The 22,961-nt window shown below is 35.2% G+C and overlaps 1 protein-coding gene across 3 annotated transcripts in view; it reads right to left on the bottom strand.

Annotated features, from left to right (window-relative positions):
- Positions 1–21,086, bottom strand: part of LOC123552342 (uncharacterized) — a 469,144-nt gene extending 448,058 nt beyond the window's left edge. For 2 of the 3 annotated variants that reach the window (XM_053541854.1, XM_053541857.1), the window contains exons 1-10: positions 20,689–21,075; positions 18,318–18,502; positions 17,668–17,803; positions 16,293–16,745; positions 14,395–14,482; positions 10,856–12,306; positions 8,604–8,737; positions 6,976–7,033; positions 6,083–6,205; positions 4,211–4,420 (exon numbers count right to left, since the gene is read on the bottom strand). In XM_053541854.1, the coding sequence (XP_053397829.1) occupies positions 4,211–4,420; positions 6,083–6,205; positions 6,976–7,033; positions 8,604–8,737; positions 10,856–12,306; positions 14,395–14,482; positions 16,293–16,745; positions 17,668–17,803; positions 18,318–18,473 (2,809 nt within the window). In that variant the 5' untranslated portion in view covers positions 18,474–18,502; positions 20,689–21,075. Of the gene's footprint in view, positions 1–4,210; positions 4,421–6,082; positions 6,206–6,975; positions 7,034–8,603; positions 8,738–10,855; positions 12,307–14,394; positions 14,483–16,292; positions 16,746–17,667; positions 17,804–18,317; positions 18,503–20,688 lie in introns of all 3 variants that reach the window. The other variant, XM_053541855.1, reaches the window with a different exon arrangement.
- Positions 21,087–22,961: the final 1,875 nt, after the last annotated feature.

Below are 22,961 nucleotides of genomic sequence, written 5' to 3'. Positions count from 1 at the left end.
TTTTCTATGTACAATCAAGTAACCCCATGGAGCGGGGTCAATTTGACCCCGGGGGTCATGATTTGAACAAATTTTGTAGAAGTCTACTAGGCAATGCTACAAGTCAAATATCTAAGATCTAGGCCTTCTGGTTTATTTTTAGAAAATTTTTGAAGATTTTCCTATGTAAAATGAAGTGACCCCTGGGGCGGGGTCAATTTTGACCCCGGGAGTCATGATTTGAACAAATTTTGTAGAGGTCCACTAGGCAATGCTACATGTCAAATATCTAAGCTCTAGGCCTTCTGGTTTATTTTTTAAATTTTTTTGAAGATTTTCCTATAGAAACCTATGTAAAATCAAGTGACCCCTGGGGCGGGGTCATAAATTGACCCCGGGGTCATGATTTGAACAACTTTAGTAGAGGTCCACTAGGCAATGCTACATGTCAAATATCTAAGCTCTAGGGCTTCTGGTTTTTGAGAAGAAGATTTTTGAAGATTTTCCTATGTAAAATCAAGAGACCCCTGGGGCGGGGTCATGATTTGAACAAAATTGGTAGAGCTCCACTAGGCAATGCTTCACACCAAATATCTAAGCTCTAGGTCTTCTGGTTTTTGAGAAAAAGATTTTTAAAGTTTTTCCTTTCGGTTGCCATGGCAACCAGAGTTCTGCATGGAATTCAATTCTTTGAACAATTTTGTAGAGCTTCACCCAAGGAACATTCCTGTGAAGTTTGGATGAAATTGGCCTAGCGGTTTATGAGGAGATGTCGTTTAAAGTAAAAGTTTACGAACGCGGGATGGTGAGTGATCAGAATAGCTCACCCTGAGCCTTTGGCTCTGGTGAGCTAAAAAGCTGAGTCAAGAAATCAGTTTCAAAAAGCAGCCATGCTATTTGAAAAAAAGACTGAATTCAGAATCACCCAATCACATGTTAGCACTATGAGACTGGTCTTCTAACACAGCTATGTAACTTGAACACAGATACAGACACTTACATGCTTACCTCAGATAATGTATGTACCAAAAAACCCTCAAATATAGAAATCCCAGATATAACAAACACTTTTAAAATCCTATATTTTTGTCCTCCTTTGTCCAATGTAAAAAAAAACAATGAGTATAAAAAACTTGGTTATTGCAAAACCTTAGTTATACAGAATTCTATTTAGGGCAAAAAAATAGATATGAACCGGTTGCTGTAAAATGATGTTAAGGTTTAGCAGTATATCACAAAACAACAGATTTTTTAAGTAAATGAACAGCATATTGACACACAACTTATCTGTCCAATACATGTTTTACTGTTCTGTCCCACAGAGTTGGATACTTAAAATATTCTAAATGAGTTGTCCCCCTTTAAATAAGAATGCCATTTGTAAGGAAATAAATGTAAACAATTGTCAAAAACGATGTTTTACCTAGTTATGTAAAGTTTAAACACTCGCACGATGTTGCAAATGCATCAAAACGAAGACATGTACCAGCTTTTAAAAAATAGTGAGTTTTTAAAGGCGCTGAACTGTCCAGAAGTGTGGCCCCTTCATGCAGTCCCTTTCCGGAATTCAATACATTATATGAGTAAATTGACAATGGTTTTGTAGAATAATATATTTGTTTTATACGCTGTTAAATTTTCATGTAAAACAATGCTTTCTTTCTATGATTTGATGATGTTCGAACTTTTTTCTCCGAAACATGGACCTATACCTTAACTGTTGACATTAAAATCAATTCAGTCAAATGTAATTATTTGATCTATACATGCTGTTAAATTGTGTGAAAATTTACATGACATTACTTGGCCATTGTGACACAAGTCTCACTTTTCATTTGATTTCTAATTAAATATACAAGACAAAACTTTAAATCATTAAAAGCTTTAAATGTTCTCGAATTAAAAAAGTACTGGCCCAAATACAGAAATAGTTACTAGTAGTTAGTGTTTTTAAGGCAGGCAAATCTTGCAAAAAAAATGTGTATATGTTTTTAACAGTTACACTTCCAAATCAGGTAAGATTACATTTTTTTTTGTAACATAACATACAGTTTGTTATATTTACCTGTATATAAAGAATTGGTTTGCTATTCAGTTTTAAGGAACAATATTCTCCTGGACTGTAACAGTTTTTCAATGTATAAAGTTAGAATGCTATTATTATACTTTCACTTTACTTGAACAATTTTGTGACAAAACCTGACTAAATATAGTGGATCAACTATCAGCTGTGGGTTCCTCCAAATTTCATATTTGATGAAACTTGTAGGCCACAAAATTTTATTGGTAATATTGTCAGCAAATCCATTGTCTGTTAACAAACACTTCAAAATTTCCTCCAATGGTTAATGGTTAAAATCAAATCGAAATCATGAAAACTACTTGTTTTGTACAATTGCAGCGTCACTGTGATACCGACATTCGAAACAAGAGGACCATGATGGTCCTGAATCGCTCACCTCTTCCCACATGACCCAGTTTTGAGTATGACGTCGTTTTTTCTATTATTTGACATACTGACCTAGTTTTTGAGCTCATGTGACCCAGTTTTGAACTTGACCTAGATATTATCAAGATAAAAATTCTGACCAATTTTCATGAAGATCCATTGAAAAATATGGTCTCTAGAGAGGTCACAAGGTTTTTCTATTATTTGACCTATTGACCTAGTTTTCGAAGGTACGTGACCCTGTTTTGAACTTGACCTAGATATCATCAAGGTGAAAATTCTCACTAATTTTCCTGAAGATCTCATGAAAAATATGGCCTCTAGAGAGGTCACAAGGTTTTTCTATTTTTATACCTACTGGCCTAGTTTTTGACCGCACATGACCCAGTTTCGAATCTGACCTAGATATCATCAAGGTGAACATTCAGATCAATTTTCATGAAGATCCATTGAAAAATATGGCCTCTAGAGAGGTCAAAAGACTTTAATAATTTTAGACCTACTGACCTAGTTTCAAATCTGACCTAGATATCATCAAGATGAACATTCAGACCAACTTTCATACAGATCCCATGAAAAGTATGGCCTCTAGAGAGGTCATAAGGTTTTTTTTATTATTTGACCTACTGACCTAGTTTTTTAAGGCACGTGACCCAGTTTCAAACTTGACCTAGATATCTTCAAGGTGAACATTCTGACCAATTTTTATGGAGATCCATTCACAAGTATGGCCTCTAGAGAGGTCACAAGGTTTTTCTATTTTTAGACCTACTGACCTAGTTTTTGACCGCACATGACCCTGTTTCGAACTTGACCTAGATATCATCAAGATGAACATTCAGACCAATTTTCATACAGATCCCATGAAAAATATGGCCTTTAGAGATGTCACAAGGTTTTTCTATTATTTGACCTACTGACCTAGTTTTTGATGGCACGTGACCCACTTTCGAATTTGACCTAGATATCATCAAGATGAACATTCAGACCAACTTTCATACAGATCCCATGAAAAATATGGCCTCTAGAGACGCCACAAGGTTTTTCTATTATTTGACCTACTGACCTAGTTTTTGAAGGCACGTGACCCACTTTCGAACTTGACCTAGATATCATCAAGGTGAACATTCTCACCAATTTTCATGAAGATCTCATGAAATATATGGCCTCTAGAGAGGTCACAAGGTTTTTCTATTTTTAGACCTACTGACCTAGTTTTTGACCGCACGTGACCCAGTTTCGAACTTGACCTAGACATGATCAAGATGAACATTCAGACCAACTTTCATAAAGATCCCATGAAAAATGTGACCTCTAGAGTGGTCAAAAGCAAAAGTTTACGGACGAACGCACGCACGGACGACAGACACCGCGCGATCACAAAAGCTCACCTTGTCACTTTGTGACAGGTGAGCTAAAAAGATGTATACATCTATTGTGCCATGCAAAATACTGATTTATTGGTATTCTGTAGATTTGGCAGCACTAAAAACTATTAACTTCATGTTTTTTTTTAAATTATAGGTAAGTTGGTGACTTTCTCTAGCTTTTGATGGTGACGGAAAATACCTTGTGCCCTTCCAGGAATTTCTTCAGGCATGAGCAGGTAACCGTGTAAAACCATCGATTTTCCCTTATGTCAGCTGGAAGCCGGCTTCCTTACATGAAAGAATAGTACAGCCCAAGCAAGGTTTTGGACCCACAGCAGTAAGGCGACAAAGATTTGAAGTCATCAACATTAACATCTCTGCCTAGGAGGCTGAAACTTTAAGTAGGATTTACCTTCATCAACTTCTGTATAAATCACAGCAGATTCATCGTCAGTATTCACTGTTACAGACTGAGTAATTTCTGTCATGGACTGGTTGTCAGGTTCTTCTTGTCCAGACTGGTTGTCTAAAGTTACAGTCCCAGCTTCTGATACAGATACAACAGTCTGTAGTGGAATTATCTCAACTTGACTGGTACCCACAGATCCTTGTATCAGTTCACCTACATTTGCACAAACAATAAACAATATGTAATTCAGAAATATTGTTTTGTAGCTCTATTTCAAGTTCACTTCAAAATGCCAACTACAATTACACAACCTAGTGTTAGTAACAGGCATTAAATCCATACCAAATACATAAACTAAATGAGTTCAGCTTCTCCAATTGTCAGTTATATCTGAAATTGAGGTAGGGAATGGTTTTCCAAGTACAGCAATTTTTTGCACTGAAAAGAGTATCTAAAATGGACCCTTAGAAGAAACTATCACCACAATCTGTGGTTAGCCAGACTGAATTGTACAGTGTCTGCCAAGTTTAAAAGATAGATTGACTGCTAAAGTCATACATCTACTTTCCAACTTCAATGGAGAAGACAGACTTTAAAGACATTAGCAGGATCTAAGCAGAAAATGTCATTACATGAGCAAGACAGATTACTTCCATACAAACAAGAGCTGTCTGTAAGACAGCGGATGCTCGGCTATTTGAATCATTTTCCTACAAGTAGGAATACTACTCTAAGTGTTAAAATATCTATAGAGTTTCAATCCAGCATCTTCATTAGTTTTGGAGATAGTAACTAAGTCTTGCATGCAAAACTTTAACCTGGCTTTTTAAAGTTCAAAAAGGGGCATAATTTGACCAAAATACATTTCAGAGTTATGGTACTTGATGTTATCACCTAGTTTTATAACCCTGAAGACACATGTGTACTTTCAAATCAATATCTGTATTAGTTTTGGAGATAGTAATTTAAACTTGCATGCAAAACTTTAACTAGGATTTTCTAAGTCCAAAAGGGGCATAATTTGCTAGAAATACATATCAAGAGTTATTGGACTTGATCCTCTGAGGTTAGTTGTTGACCTAGAAAAAGAAAAAATAAGTTTCAAAGTTATATCCCTTTAAATAACAGTTAAATGTACTTGCATGCAAAACTTTAACCTTGATTTTTAAAATCCATAAGGGGGCATAATTTGTCCAAGATGCATGTCAGAGTTATGGGACTTGATACTACTACATAGTTTTTTTACAACACTGAAGATACATGTGAAGTCTCAATTCAATATCTGCATTAGTTTTGGAGATTGTAACTGACATGCAAAACTTTAACCAGGATTTTCCAAGTCCAAAAGGGGACATTATTTGACCAAATTACATGTCAAGAGTTATCGGACTTGACCCAGTGAGGTTGGTAATTGACCTTAAAAAAGAAAAAAATAAGTTTCAAAACTATATGCTTTTAAATGTTAGCTATAGATACTTGCATGCAAAACTTTAACCGAAGTTTGACATCAGCGCCAGGGTGAGTAGAATAACTGACTATTCTTCAAATAGTCAAGCTAAAAAGAGTTCTGTCCTAGTAAGGCTTCCAACAAAGTAGTAACAGGCAAGTGATACAGATGTCAGACTAATTAGAATCACTCAGTAACAGAAGATAACTTTTCAAGGATTCATAAAAAGGAGTGCAGTCAAATCTCGGCTAAGGACCACCTCTGTATAAAGACCACTACTATAAAACCTGACTATGAAGGCTGCTACTTTCTCTTTCTGTTCATCCATTAATTAACCATCTATAAACTGAAACTACTGTTTTTAATTTCCAATGCCTTTACAGACAGATTTCATGGTATAAAGATTTCAGTGTGTATATAAAATATACCTGTTACAGTGTCCAAGGTCACCTCTTCTCCATAGACTTCCTTGTTAAACGCTTCAGTACTGATCTCTACTATCTGGGTAGGGCTAGCACTTCTCACACGGTGGTCTATGTAGCCATGTACAACTAAAGGAAGTAATAAAATAACTGTAAGTATGTAAGATGAAACCAAACTACTGTATTGGCCAGCAGTAAAGGTGTCCAACTAGAAAGAACACATGTAACATTGTGCGATCATAATAAATTCTGTTTAACTTTTGTTGCCTTGGCAACAACAATTTTAGAAGTAAAAACAACAAAATGTACCCAAAAAAAATACTGCCCTTTCTATCTATCAGATTTAACAAAAGAAATATCTTGTAGTTTAAAAAGTTATAATACGATCCATGTATTGTGACAGACTAACAGATGGGCAAACAGACAGACAAGTTCATGTACACATATCCTTCTTACTGCCTTCTATCTATGTGCCAGATCTCATGAAAATAAATCTTATACTTTTAAAATCTCTTTGATAACTGCCCGAGAGACTAGCAAACAAAAATGCAGTCGAGCAAACAAAATAATATGCATATTCTACATACTGTCCCGCAGAACAACCATTTTTGCTGATATCACAAAAATTAATGCCCAAAATATTAACCCTTAGTCTGCTGGCGGCGACTGGTTTTGCCTTTGCGACCAGTGCAGACCAAGATCAGCCTGCACATCCGTGCATGCTGATCATGGTCTGCACTGTTCGCTATTCAGTTAGTAAATTTTCAGTGAACACCCCTTCGAATAATAAATGGTATTGCCCAAACTGAATGATGGGACAGTCCATTTTAGAAATTTAGCAGGCTAAGGGTTAAATGATTTTGTAGTTACTATAAGCACATTTAAATGCATTTGCCTACCTCTAGGTTGCTGAACCTCTGTCTTCGCCTCCTCGCTTAGCTCTTCATCAGATGTTCCCTGTAATAGACATATATCTCTGGTTCCACATACGACTTGATAGGGATGTAATCAATTCAGCTGTATCAGTGTATCAACAATATATTAATGCTGGATGACTATATTGCGAAATCATTCCTGGGCAGGAAATTTTGTAGTATTGCCCTAATTGGCTATTTTTTGGGGGATATATATTTTTGGATTACAAACTGTGAAAATATGGGAATTCCAATTATTCATTAGTAGTTTATATTGCGGATTACCACAACCGCGATATCTATGTAAGTTAGTCCCAAATAAATATTAATAATTTCACAGAAAATCCCTGTCTTGAAATAGCAAATGATATTTTACTAAGCAAGGCTCAGATATGTAGCTGAACTGAACAGGAAATGGGGAATATACCAAGAATCCCTCCTGAGTTAACAACTTTAAATCCAATGGCATCTCAATAGCTCTCACTTAAATATATATTGCAAACTGAGCCTAATTATATACTGCATGCCCATGAATTTGTCAAACCTACAGTATATTGCTCATTTTACATTTTTTGATATGAATTTTTTTCATTTAAAGAAACATCCCAAGAACTTGATCAAACAATATGCAAATGCCGAGTTGCAAGGAATCCTGCACTCTACAAATTTTAAACCCAAAATCAGTTACTGAAATTAGCACAAGCTGTAACATGTGTCTAAGGTAAAACTTAGTTAAAGTACAGTGCTGTTTGGTAAACTTCTCCCAAATTTATATAAGCTTACTGGGTTAGGCTTGATAATAATGTTCATTTTGAAATATTTACATCATTTTGGTCTATCGTATCTAACAATGGCAAACTAATGATCCAGAAAGACATTTATCTTTTAAGTCACATGACAGACTCTGGCAGAAAACTGTCATTGTCATTCAAAGGTCAAGGTCAGGGCACAAGGTGCATGTGCAGGAGATATGTCTGATAGAACAAAGAATAATCATTCACTGGTTGAAAGCATGGATTAAAATATCTGGCTCAAGAGCAACAGTTCAGGTGATAAGCCCTGGCACATAATAGCAAAAACAATTACCTGGGAGCTGGATATTTTCATCCACACCTACAACCAGTCAATTTTTTCCCCTCTTATATCCTATTACAAATAACTGCAGAAATTAAATACAACAAATTCTTTTCTTTTAAAGCTCTATTTCATCATAGTAGTGTGTGCATTTACGTATTTATTCATAAACTAGAGCTATCAATTAAGGTGAATTTAAACCTTGATGCTGCTTTGATACAGGGTAAGTAAAATGTTGTTACCATGACCTTTGGCCTTCAAGTATGACCTTGACCTTGAACCTTATGAGCTGGATTGTGTACTCTGCAAGTCTTCTTGATGATGTAAACAACTGATACTTGTTTTATGAAAATCCTTCCACTGATTAAGACAAAGCGGACACAATTTTGAGCTTTTTGACCTTTGACCTGTGTGACCTTGAACTTGGACCTAATGACTTGACTTGTGCCCTCTGAATGTTGCCTTTATGAGGAAAGCACACTTTGGATAGAATCATAAAACTTGTATTAAATTAACCTTTTCACCACAACAATACTAACCTGTTGTCTAGAAGCAATTGTGTATTTGATATGACTTTTAGGTACAGAGCGTACATGCTGGATTTGACCATCTTCAATCTGTGATATAACTGTACTTATAGCATTCTGTGCTGTTGACAGTGGTATCTTCTTTACTGAAAAATTCAAGAAGTTCAAACAGTTGTCAAAGCACTCTATACTGCTGTCAATGGCATTCTTTTTAAAAACAAGAGGACCATGATGGTCCTGAATCGCTCACCTGTCCCCACATGACCCAGTTTTAAACCGAGTATGACATCGTTTTTCTATTATTTGACATTGTGACCTAGTTTTTGAGCTCATGTGACCCAGTGTTGATCCTGACCAAGATATCATCAAGATAAAAATTCTAACCAATTTTCATGAAGATCCATTGAAAAATATGGCCTCTAGAGAGGTCACAAGGTTTTTTTATTATTTAACCTACTGACCTAGTTATTGACAGCATGTGACCCAGTTTCAAACTTGAACTAGATATCATCAAGGTGAACATTCTGACCAATTTTCATGAAGATTCATTCAAAAGTATGGCCTCTAGAGAGGTCACAAGGTTTTTCTATTTTTAGACCTACTGACCTAGTTTTTAACTGCAGTTGACCCAGTTTCCAACTTGACCTAGGTATCATCAAGATGAACATTCAAACCAACTTTCATGCAGATCCAATGAAAAATATGGCCTCTAGAGAGGTCAAAATGTTTTTTTATTATTTGACCTACTGACTTAGTTTTTGAAGGCACGTGACCCAGTTTCAAACATGACCTAGATATCATCAAGATGAACATTCTGACCAATTTTCATGAAGATCCATTGAAAAGTATGGCCTCTAGAGAGGTCACAAGGTTTTCCTATTTTTAGACCTACTGACCTAGTTTTTGACCGCAGTTGACCCAGTTTCGAACTTGACCTAGATATCATCAAGATGAACATTCAGACCAACTTTCATAAAGATCCCACAAAAAATGTGACCTCTAGAGTGGTCACAAGCAAAAGTTTACGCACGGACGCACGCACGGACGACGGATGCTGCGCGATCACAAAAGCTCACCTTGTCACTATGTGACAGGTGAGCTAAAAATAAAAATAAAAGATGTTAGAACAGTAGTTATGCCACTCTGAGCAAGAGTATCTGCTTTTCTGAAAAAGGAAAGCTATAGCCCTCTGAGCAACTGACAGCTGCATTTTCTTTACTGGAAGCAGAAAGATGTTATAAGAATATTTACAGCACTCTGAACATGTGACAATGGTATCTTACTTACTAGGGGGAAAGATGTTATAAAAACATTTACAGCAACCTTAGCTGTGGTAATGGTATCTTCCTTAATGGAAAATGAAAGATGTTATAACAATATTTATTTTATGCTAACTGATGAAATACTGTATTCTATTAGTGAGATATAACGCATATCACTCACTGTAAATGATATAGCTTTGCTGATCTACTTGTTCATTGTGTATAAATTTTAAATCATTTACTTAAAACAGGCTGAAAATTGTAGGTGCACTTTGTTCTTTATAGTATATTTCTCGATTCAAATTATTTTACTTAATGAGAATTAATTAAGCATAAAATAAAAAGATAATCTGTATGCTTTTCGTGAATATAGAATATCTCACCTCAAAGTGAGAAAATTTTCACATTTTCACTCGCACTATGCGCTCATGAAAATATTTGAAATGTTCTCACTTTTCAGTGAGATATATTCCATATTCACTCAAAACAAACAAATATCCTCTATTTATAGCACTCTAAACAGCTGACAATGCTGATATCTTACTTACTGGGGGAAAAGATAATCTGAACAATCTTTGCAGAAGGCCATACAAGGAAAATTTGTGTAAAATTATTTTAAAATCGGGTCAGCAGTTTCATATCAAGATTTTTTAAGTTTCTACTATAGGGAAAAGTGACCACTCCCACTGGCAACCATGTTTTCTAGATAAATCAATATAATTTGAACAGTCTTGGTAGGAGGTCAAATAAGGACCATGTGTGTGAAATTATTTTAAAATCGGGCCAGTAGCTTCACACAAGATTTTTAAAGTTTCTACTACATACATATAGGAAAAAGTGACCACGCCCTTGGCAGCCATGTTTTTTGATGAATTGGAAAAATATGAACAATCTTGGCAGAAGGTTACGTAACGACCATTTGTGTGAAATTATTTCAAAATCCGACCAGCGGTTTAGGAGATGTTGTTTGAAGATTTTTCTATTTTTAAAAAGTTTACTAACCAACACCCTGTTCTGTCTGACCACCAGGTTCCACTCGCCCCGGGGTAACTCTGTGAACAACTTCAGTCCTCCTTCCTGTATGTCCTCGACCATGATGTCCAGACTGGAATGGTTTATGTATAGGTACCATTTTGTTATCAAGCAGCACATACTCTATAGCAGTCTGTGGTTGTTGTTTGTATTCAATAACCTGACATAGAGAATTTGCGATTGTTTGTTCAACAGGCACACTTGTCATCTCTTCAGCTGCTTCAGTAGCTTTTGTTTCTTCTTTGGAATCTGTACCTTCTTTCTCTTCTGAGTCTTTATCTGTATGCTCTATGTCTGAATGTCCAATTTTATCAATTTCTCTATTATTCTCTTCAGAGTTATCTATTCTGGTATCATCAGCTTTATCAAACTCTTGTGTTCTTTCAATCTGTTCATTTAAAGCACTATTATCATCAGACCTGTCATTACTTTCTTGTTCAGACCTCTTACCCGAATCAGAAACGGTAGTAGGTGCAGCCTTCTGTTTAGCTTTAACATAAACAACTCTAACATTTGGTACTTTTGCTGCATTAACAGCACTAGATGATACAGTAGATATATTACCATCACTAAGTCCTGAGTAACCACCAGCTAACTCTGTGGAATCTTCCTCACCATGTGGATTGACTTCCACACTTGTCACATTATTATGTTCTTTTCTTGGTAGCACTGTATATCTCTGTCGTTTTTCTGGCGTGTGTATTATCTGTCCAGTGCTTATTCCTGGCTTCTGCATCCATGGATATATCACAGAAGTGACGCCAGATTTCCCCAAGTTCTTTCCAACTACTGATTCCTTATCCTGTCTATTTTCTCCATGCTCTGTCATTTTAGTCCTATATGCTTCTTTCTTCGAAACATGCTGATGAGTAGGCGTTACAATTAATTTCTTTGCTCTCGTTTTCCCTATGCTAGGTCCAATCACCATTGAACCACCTTTCTTTTCAAAGGCTTGTTCAAGCCTTGCTCTATATGGGTCTTTTGGAATGATTATCTTCCTCATACCAGTATCACTTGGGAGAACAATAACTTGAGGCGCTGGTACAGTTTCCTCTGGTAAAAAATTATTCTGAGTTTTTGCTACATCATCATCACCAGACTGGGTTAAGCCTGATCTTTCCCCAGAAGTTTCGTCTTCCGTCTCTTCAGTAGTTTCAGCCATGACATCAGATCCTACACTGGTGATACCTTTCGAATCAATCTGATACCTTATTACTTTAGCACTAGGGTATTTCATCACTTTGATACTAGTTGAGCCTATGTTACTTCTCTCAGCTTCAGTTTCAACAGACATTGTTTCTGACATACCAACTGAACTTGAAGGTAAAACAAGCATGTCGTCCATTAAATTCATTTGAGCAAGTGGATCAATTTTTGTTTCTTCAGTTATGATTTCTTCCATAATTTCATTAGTTTCACCTCTGAAAAACAACAAAGTTTATTTACAACAAAGTTAGACTAAATCTGGAACCAGGATAAGTTTCATGTAGAACATTCAAGACAAAATCGAAGGACTAAACAAGGACTTTCAAGCATTTCTCAAATTTTCAAAGACAATTTTTCTAGAAACTGTGTCTTGAAATCCTAGACTAAACATTTATGAACTATTTTGGAAAGATTTTATTTATGACTCATTGTAAAATGTACATGATTCACATTAGGTTAACCAAACATCACATCATTAACTCTTAAGATTTATGCTGTTATTTTAGCAAACTTTCCCTCATTTCTAACACTTTATGTTTAAAAGTTTGTCAAATATGGAACACATGCATTTTGCTCTTGTGAGCAATATGTCTTTAGCCGAGGTTTATGATGTTAATCATTTCATGTAATCTAGAACATACTTCTGACTTTCCTAATCATCGTAACTTTACTTATTTTCTAAAAAACTACGGCCAATTTTAATTTACAATTGTAAAATGGAAACGTCAAAACTGTTGTCATGGTAGAAATTGTACTGTGAGTACAATAAAATATAGTCATTAATTGCTAGCAGTGCACACAAAGATCGTTTAGTTGCAAAATACTATATTTTCTTTTTTTAAATTCAATTTCATTTTTTTTTATCAAATTTATTCTTTACCCAAAGCAAATTGATGGCAGAGCACTTTTCAGGGAGTTTTGAGCAACATGCAAGCAATATTTTTAAAATTCAAGTTCCAGGGTTTAAGTCATTTTCAAGGATTAGCAGCAAATTCGTGGACAGGTATGTGCGAACCCTGATTATGAAAAACATATGCTTTGTTCAATTTACATATAACAACATGATTTCATGATTTGAAAGACAAAACCAACACTCCTGCTAAAATAAATCTGCCTGATAAAACTGTAACATTTTGTTTGTTTGTTTGTTTGGGGTTTAACGCCGTTTTTCAACAGTATTTCAGTTATATAACGGTGGGCAGTTAACCTAACCAGTGTTCCTCGATACTGTACCAGTACAAACCTGTTCTCCACAAGTAACTGCCAACTTCCCCACATGAATCAGAGGTGGAGGACGAATGATTTAAGACACAATGTCTTTTATCAAATCGTCACGGAGAACATACGCCTCGCCCAGGACTCGAACTCACTGCCCCGAGATCCGTAGAGCTGTGCTCTCCCTATTGAGCTAAGCGGGCGGGCTAAAACTGTAACAAAATTAACAAACAATTTCATGTTTCGAAATGTTAACCACGGCCATGATCATTCTATCTGTGATGCCTGGAGTATCTGGATCTTTCAAATACATTGTAACAATTTATTCAATTAAAACAAAGATTGTTTTTGTTATATTTGAGAAGATTCTTTGCCTTTGCAAAACTGGGAAATTTGAAATTTGAGAAGCATGATTTTTGTCCTACCTTTTAGTAAACAATTCTTTGAAGTGAGATTTTGGACACATTTTATAACAGAAAAGGAAAGAAGCATTAAAAAGATTTTCACTTAAATACCTCTATTATCAAACATATATATAAATATGTAGAAAGTACAGGAAAAAAGCTCAATGAACAAGTATACAAGAGTGCCAGACTGTCACAAATATGCCCGTCTAAATATTCAGTAACGTATCACAAAAAGATTTCGCGTAATTCGAGGGCCATAATCCAAGCGTGCCTGGGGTGATTTGGGTGGTTATCGAACTTGGCCGGGATATTATGCCCACTTACACTGTTACCAAGTCTGGTGAAGATCGGATGAAAACTGTTCGACTTAGAGGGCAGACAAGGCTAAATTTGCAGATTTCGAGTAATTCAAGGGCCATAATCCAAGAGTGCCTAGGGCGATTTGGCTGTTTATCAAACTTGGCCAAGATATTATGCCCACAAACATTGTCAGCAAGTTTGGTGAAGATCAGGTGAAAACTGTTTGACCTAGAGAGCGGACATGCTTTTGGACGCCGAATGCCCGCCAGCCCGCCGACACAGGTGTTCACATAATACGCCCTGCTCTTTCAGAGACGGGCCTATAAAAAATGGAAATTATTGAGTGACTGAGAGTCTGCTGGTCTATAATTATATACTCACTGTTGCTGTACATTTATTGATGTATAGTCAACACTCTGCTTCTTTGGAGCTGGAACACTGATTTCCTTCACATTCTCAGTCTTTATAACTGAAATATTGGATGTATAATTGAGAAACCATAGACAGGCCTACTCTTCCACACGTTTTTGGTAAAACTGTAATTAAACCGTTAAACTTGCCATCAGGCCCTCTGGTTTGAACTTATTTACATGTATACTACTTTTTTTAAAGTGGCATTATACGCATGTTTTTTGGTGAATGTTTTATAAAAGCAATTTTCGGTTGCTGTGCATTTAAATGAGTTGGATTAAAAATAATGCCGCATAAGTATTTGAAGTTGATGCTTTAGAAATAAAGAAATCGGATTTATAAAATAATAATTCTTTTCTTCAATCTTATACGCTGTGATCTCCCTCATCTATAGGTAGAGATTTCTGAAGTTGAAGGGAAGCAACTCCTACATGCAGTTTGACTTTTCTTAAAAAGACTGCCCCAATCAAAATTACAAAAGTCATATTTGGAAAATTATTATTTCATACTGGAAACAGGAAGAGTTTGGTATATTGGGTTAAAAGCTATAATTTCCTCCACCCTTTTTACACACACACATCTATTTCAGCTGGATTTTTACTTGAAAAATGCGTATAATTCCACTTTAATCATTCTGTCTAATACATATCCACATATTTCATGTTAATATTTGTAATTATTTTAACAACATATGTTTCATGTTGACATTCGTGTTTATCAACAAATATCTATGTTAAAAATTGTGTTAAAAGTAGCTAGTTAATAGTCATAATTATACATGTCCATCAACATAGACATGTATCATGTTGATATTCATAAGTATGTCCATCAACATAGACATGTATCATGTTAATAGTCATAATTATACATGTCCATCAACATAGACATGTATTATGCATCATGTTGATATTCATAATTATGTCCTTCAGCATAATCATGTTTCATGTTGAGATTCATTACGGTATGTTCATCAACATAAATACATCTATGTTTCATTTTGATATTTATTATGTTTATAAATGTAATTACATCTATGTTTCATGTTGATCAACACAGACATGTTTCATGCTGATATTCATAAATTTTATGGCCATCAACATAGCCATGTGTCATACTGATATTCATAATTATGTGCATCAACGGAGACAGCTGGCTTACGGAAGGTCGGTGGTTCTACCCAGGTGCCGCTCGTGATGAAATAATGCATGGGGGGGCACCTTGGGTCTTCCTCCACCATTAAAGCTGGAAAGTTGCCATATGACCTATCATGTGTCGGTGCGACGTTAAATCCAACAACAACAACAACGACGCTGTTCTTCATACTAGTAATCATGTTCATCAATATTTCAAGATTTCATGTTAATATTTGTCAACATATCATCATGTTCATGTTTCATGTTGATATTGATAATGTGTATCAATATACCCATGTTTCACTACATTTTCAGCATATCCATATGTTGATAATATCATACCCTGTGGATTTGTGAAGCAACACTAAAACATTGGTTCAATAAATTAAGCACATGTATATCTTTATTTTGAGCCCAATACTTGAAAACCGTCCTGCTGTAAGCCAGCTGGATGAAGAATTCTACATCACAAGCAAAATTTCCAACCAACAACATTCAGCTCTGAAGGCCCTATTTTAAAGTTAAAGGTACATTGCAAGTTTTGTGCATAAAAAAGATAAATTTTAAGTAATGAGCCTTTGAATTATTTGTATATCTAACTTCAAATGCTGTAAGTCTGTTAAACAGAAAAAAAGAGAATCACATTTATATCTCCAGAAGTTATAATATTTTTGAAGTATTCAGACCAATAATACCAGGATTATTACAAGTATGAATTCAAACTAAAATACCTACCAGATTTCCTTTTGCCTGGATCAACCATGTCTTTAAATCGACTGTTAGGAATCACAGCTCTTGAGCTTCTTCTAGGTGACATCAAATCAGCTGCGGACACAGACCCTGTGGTACCTGCTCTCTGTGTCACAGATTTCAAACCACTCCTCGCCTTTGAATTTTTATTCTCATTATCCAAACTTTTTTGTACAGCTTTATGATGATCTATTAAGCTTTCATTTTCAGATTTAGCATCTGACTTTGCTACATCTTTTACTTTCTCTGCCTCTTGATGGTCTTCACGTTCAACTGAGTCATTTTTCGCTTCTGCACCTCTGGTTGTAGAAGTAACTGTAGCAATGGAAGCAGTTTTCTGCTTTTTTACTGTTACAACTTCAGGACTTTCAGCTGCTCGTTTAGAGTACCTAGTAGATGGAGACTTTACTGGTCCAACAGTATCATCTGACTTAACTTCTGTAAATGAAACATTCAAACTGGCTGATAGTTTAACTCCTAAACAATGATATCAGCTTTAAAATGTACCAATACATATATAATAATTTTACTTTAAATTGAACAGCAAAGAACAGGGTTCAACAAATCATCTCAAGTAGAAATTGGCACCAGACCAGTGAAACTTACTGAAGCAGTGCACTAGTCCAACTGGGAAAGTGTTATATTTGACCAAAAAGACAATAAATCCAATTAAAATGGAGCTGTGCAGAAGCTGGATAACTTAAATATCTGAAACGGAAGTTGATTTGCTGTCCGAAACTCTAAAATCTGTCCCGCTCTGTTACAGTAGCGAGTACCTCATTATGACATCAGCTAGATGCTTGGTAGTCCAGATCAAGATGTACCTTTTTTAACAGACTTAAAAATAGACACTGTTTGCAAATATTTTATAAGTGAACTGAAGGCCGAATACAAATTGTAGCAGAAGTAGTGAAAATTCTAGGCAGTTCATACTGCAGGTCAGTTGCTTTCAATAATTTGTCGAACCCAGAAGAAGTACTATTTAAGGCCTTGAAGGCTTATAAAACACTTTTCAAGAAGATCATGGTGGTCTTACATCTGACTTGCAACTCCAACAAATATAAATACATAGAAGGAAACCATCTAAGATGATTTAATGCTAAGTTTCATCAACATTCACTGAACTGATTCAGAGAATTCATTTAAAGGAAATGTGAATTGATGGACATAAGATGGACGCTGCATCTTGAGTGGTCTCAAAAGCTTTGTACACGATGTGCTCAGTAAGCCTTCACAACAGTTTACCCAAATACTAGTCCAGTTTGCAGTCATTGCAAAAAGTGAGAAAAGAAGTGCAACGAAGTACTGACTAGTTTAGAAAATAGTCCTGCTTCTAAGGACCTTAAGAAGAAAAATATACCATCTTTTCTTGTTGCTCTTCTTCCTGCAGCTGGTTCCTTCTCCTGGACTGGTTCCAAGTTTGATCCTCTGGTTCTCCTTAAAATAACCGGGCTGGTCTCAGGCACAGTCTGCAATCTTCTTGTTGATCTAACAATCTATACAGAAACAGGAATGTTTAGAAAACCTTTAAAAAATTATCAAGTCCAACCAAAAATGTTCAACACCTCAATAACACCAATTGATTAGTTCTGTGAGAACACTTAGGCCCTACCCATAAACCAAACAATAGTTTTGTAATAACGAACATGCAGCAAAAAAGCCAGGGTTGTATTTTGGAGTCAAATGTTAATAGCATTTTCTGATCAATACCGAGGGTTTTATTCCATAGCATATTGGTCTCTTTTTTTTCTCTGGTTAGTTTTTAAGCAGTTTTAAACCCTTTGACAGGATTAGTATTTTCCATGTTGTTTTCATTATGTTAGTCATATCTTATTTTACAAAATACGTTATAATGTTCTTAAACTAAAAGCTCTTCAGAATATGTATTTATTTCTGCATGATATGTAAATTCAGGATAAAGTGACATTTAAACACGTTCGATTTTTTTGTTTTACTTCATAACTCTCCAGACTGCTAAAAAAAAAAACAAATATCACCAGAGGAACATACCTCTACTCCCTGACTAGTCTTTGGAGTCCCAAGCATTTTATTTCCTTGAGTGTCATTTCTGTTGTTTTGGGTTGCTGCCCTTTGATCAACCTTCTGTTCTCCTTGTGATGGAGCACCCCTTTTAGGAGTCCCTTGCCCACGTCTTGTAGATGGCATCTCCTAGGAGACCAAAAATAGGCCTGAAACTGCATAAAGTTATATAATGCTATTAATTTCATGTCAGAAATAGATAGCACGTCCAAATAGACAATACGCATGATAGTTACTTTATATAAAAAAAAGTGCTAGATCCAATATTGCACACGATTTTGTACAGTTAAAGAGTCATAAAGGGAGGTAATAAAAAAAACACTGAGATTCAGTAATACTTCCTACTATGTTGAACAACAGACAAACCTTGCACTATTCAATCAATCACTTTGTTCCTTTATGTAATTGTTATCTGTAGTGTTTGTCATCTTTTAGTCATAATCAAAACTTAACAGTTACCTTGGAAATCGGCACATAAGCCTAGTAAAAAAAAAAAAAATGATTCTGCCATCTTTTGAAGAATTTGAAAATAATGTGTACCATGAGGTATGTAAAATACCCAGTTACTCACTGGACCAAAACTGATAAAGCAAGGTGCTCACAATGGCTTACAATAGCGAGTCAGTAATATGTCCTACCGAAATATCTCACAAGCAAGGAATATGCAAACTTATTGGAAATTATATCAGCAAAATTTTATGTCTTTTAAAAACACATTGCTGTCCGGTAACCAGACCCCTAGCCAATCCTCTAGTGGTTTTTCTAGGAATCCACTCCAGTAATCAATTCGTTTATGAAGTGCAATAAATCAATTTGTTATTGTAGTTGGACAAATGGAATGCTTTTACACAAAGACAGTAATCACTAGTGGCTTTTTTTTTAAACAAATATTGATCAGATGAATGTAATAAACTTATCTGAATATTGTCTGAAAAATGATACATTTTAACAGAAAGGCAGTGGCTACGATTACGGTACCATAATCCTAGCCTCCGGTTCTACGAGGATTGGCTAGGATTATGGAAATAAGTTAGGACATGCATAAATGATGTTGTAAACTTACTTATTTAACTGAAAATAGCGATTTTTTCATGCCTACCGTATTACTTGTATTTCGTGTTATCGATCTGCCATTTTGGGTTAGTATAATCTTAAATGTTATATTAATGGGGGGGCGCGCGGAAATATTATAGAAATATGAGGGTTGAAGTTAGATTTAAAAAAAAAATTTAATACTTTAAATTTTATGAGTTTATTTTGCTTGTAACTAGAGTTTTCCGCGAAGATACAGGCAAAATCAAGACCCGTATATATACATACGTTTTTTTCTCTCCGAAATCATACTAAATATATATATATTTTTTTGAAATTAACAGACAAACGTAGAATTATATTCTTAATGATAGCTCAAAAGGATCGTTATTTTAAAAGAAATAAGTAAGTTGACAGGATCATTTATGCATGTTGTAACATATTTTTGATGCCTCTTAAATACTTCTGTAATCCTAGCCTATCCTCATAGGACTGTCTAGGAATACGGAACTTCCGTAATCCTAGAATCGGTTATTTGCTTATTTTCCCAATTCTTAGGTTTAAATTTCCCAAAATTTTACTGACCGTTGAGTGTCTGAGAGTTTCTCACTGAAGAAATACCACAAAATTTAGTAGACACTTTCAAAAGACAAAAAGTATAAAAGCAAAAGACCTGTAATATGACATCAAACAATAACAATGCTGAAATAAAGGTTGTATGATGGTAAAACTTATTTTTTGTATTTCCCAATTTTCAGGTTTTACATGCCATTTTTCCCAAATGAATGGGCCCCAGTTTCTAAAAGGTAAAAAAATCCCTGATTATTTTAATTCATCAGTCCAAAGAAAAACAATAAAAGCTTCCAATTATTTTTATGAAGTGTCTACCAGTACTGTACGGATCTGTACGCCAAGACAAGACTACTAGATGTTGTCTAGGGGTCCCTGATATTTACTTAAATTTTGTTGAAATATTAAGCAATATTCACCTAAAAAAAATGGTTTACTGATCGATACAAAGAAGTGAAACACGTTCCGGAGGACCAGACATGATCTGCTAAAAAAAATCATGCAAAATTATCATATATCATGAACTGACATTCATGTTAATGAACAAGTGTGTTTAAAACAATTCCGCTGATTTTGCAGACGGAAAACTGAAGAGTACCGATTCTCCATTTGTGAAGGTCAAAAAATTCGACATACGAAAGAAGACTCCAAAATGAAGACTCGGGCTTAAGTGGTGGAAGACGACCATTTTTGCTACAACACAGACAATACACAATTAAAACTCCATATAGATACTTACTTCAAACCAGTGTATTTCGTTTCTAAGTTAGCTTTTGTGAAATTAACGAAAATGGCGGCGTAATTTGCCCCCGAATAAAGATAGCTGTGAATAGTTTCAGCTCTATTTTGGCTATTGACACGTCGCCTTCCATGAATTTATCAAAAAGTTGTCGGCATTGAACTAACATGAGCCTCTAGATATTTTAGCCCTCAGATCAATAGTAATTTCATCAATGGATACAGGAACTAGTTCGGGTTTGTTCAGAAAAGTAAAATTACGACAGCGGCTATGCATACGGGTAACGGATATCTAAGAGCGTGAGAAAAATACGGGCTGGACATTGACTGCTAGCCGATATTTGATTTTCATAATAGTAATATGTGAAAAAGGGTGCACAGCAAGTAAATGTTTTAAAAAGAATCAGATGTATACTAAGTAAACTAAATATATAAAGCTTGCCATAATGTACATTTTTGTATTGTCAAATTTTAATGCTCTTTTTTTCAATTTATTAAATTTCTTCTTCTTTTTCCTTTGTTACACCCGCATATTTTTTTACATGATAAATTTATTTGCCAATCTTTTGCAAGATAAAATAAAAACAAGAGGGCCATGATGACCCTATATCGCTCACCTGTTAAACTTGTCATTGGAATCATCAAGATAAACATTCTGACCAAATTTCATGAAGATAGGGTCTTAAATGTGGTGACCTAGTTTTTGACTCCACATGACCCAGTTTCGAACTTTGCCTAGGAATCACCAAGATAAACATTCTTAACAAGTTTCGTGAAGATATGGTCATAATCATGGCCCCAAGAGTGTTAACAAGCTTTTCGTTTGATATGACCGAGTGACCTATTTTTTTAACCTGTATGACCCACTTTTAAACTTGGTATAGGAATCATCAAGATGAACATTCTGACCAAGTTTTATGAAGATAGGGTCATAACTCTGGAACCCATGATGGGATCTGGCAAGTTTTCGAAAGGAACCGAGATATTATGCCAATATAAGTTGTGTGCAAAGTTTATGATTAAAATCGAATGCAAAATGTGGTCTCTATCGTGTTCATAAGAAATCATGTGGACGGACGAAGTGCGATCACAAAAGCTCACATTGTCCCTACGTGAGCTAGAAATCAGAATTGTATAGTCAGTCGATACATTGAAATATAATTTAATACAAGACCAGATATATGCCATACGAATGGCTCAAAATGTGGCCCCTAGAAACCTTTTCCTGAAATCCCACAATTTTATGTAAATCATCGTGAAAAAAATACAACAACATCCTACCGAATAACAAGAACTCGGTGAGAACAGTAGATATCCGAAAAAACGAAGCTATACCAATCTTAACCAAAAACTGTTAAGTCAAATAAAGATGCATGTTTTTGAAAAAAAATACAAAAAAAAAACACTAAAGTTATGTGATATATGTTGTTAGTGTGACGGTAATTTTAAACGAGTTACATAAAATTCAAAATAAATTTTGGATTATTAAAACAAGGTATATTGCCAATATTATGCGGAATCTGTATGGCAGGCGACAGAAAACAGAAGTATTTATATACAGTCCTCCAAGCCCTATCTTTTATTACCGTATTTGTGTAAAATGATGACCCGATACTTAGACTGTAGATTTTTTTCGTTGACATTTGAAATTTGGAACGTTTTACATTTAATGAAGATGATGGTGAAAAATTAGGTAATTCAAATAACGCATTTGTGAACAACCAAAATCCTTTTTACAAGTATTTATTGGCAAAATTTACCTTACTAGACTTCAAGGCAGCCCGTACACGGGTTTAGAGATCCGACTACCGGACCCATAGCCACTGCTAGTGGTCAAAGGGAAGTAACAGTTTTCCCATAGACTTACATTGTAATGTTTTGGGTTATAGCCCTTCCCTAACATTTAAACTTTTGATGCCACCTACCCAGGGTGAAAGAACTATTCAAGACCTAAAAGAAAACAGCCAGAAATATATATGTTGACCATCATTTTTGTGCACTTTTTTCACCCGCAAGTCAGTAACCCCCAGTCCGGCAGTTAATTTTTGTTTACATTTCATGGAAATACTATATCACTAAAACAAGCAAAATTTTCAAGCAAAATACATCTTCAAATATTTTTTCCTCCATTAATCATGGCTTAGAACCTCAATTTAAGAAATAAAACAGTTTTCAAACATATTCAACAGATATTTCACCAATGAGAGACCACTTTAAATCTTAAATATTTGTCTCGGAATACCATATACTTTTTCAACCAATCAAAGGCCCTGT

This window comes from Mercenaria mercenaria, chromosome 4 (assembly GCF_021730395.1).
Source record: "Mercenaria mercenaria strain notata chromosome 4, MADL_Memer_1, whole genome shotgun sequence".
NCBI lineage: Eukaryota > Metazoa > Mollusca > Bivalvia > Venerida > Veneridae > Mercenaria > Mercenaria mercenaria.
This window is presented reverse-complemented; position numbering and strand designations above follow the sequence as displayed.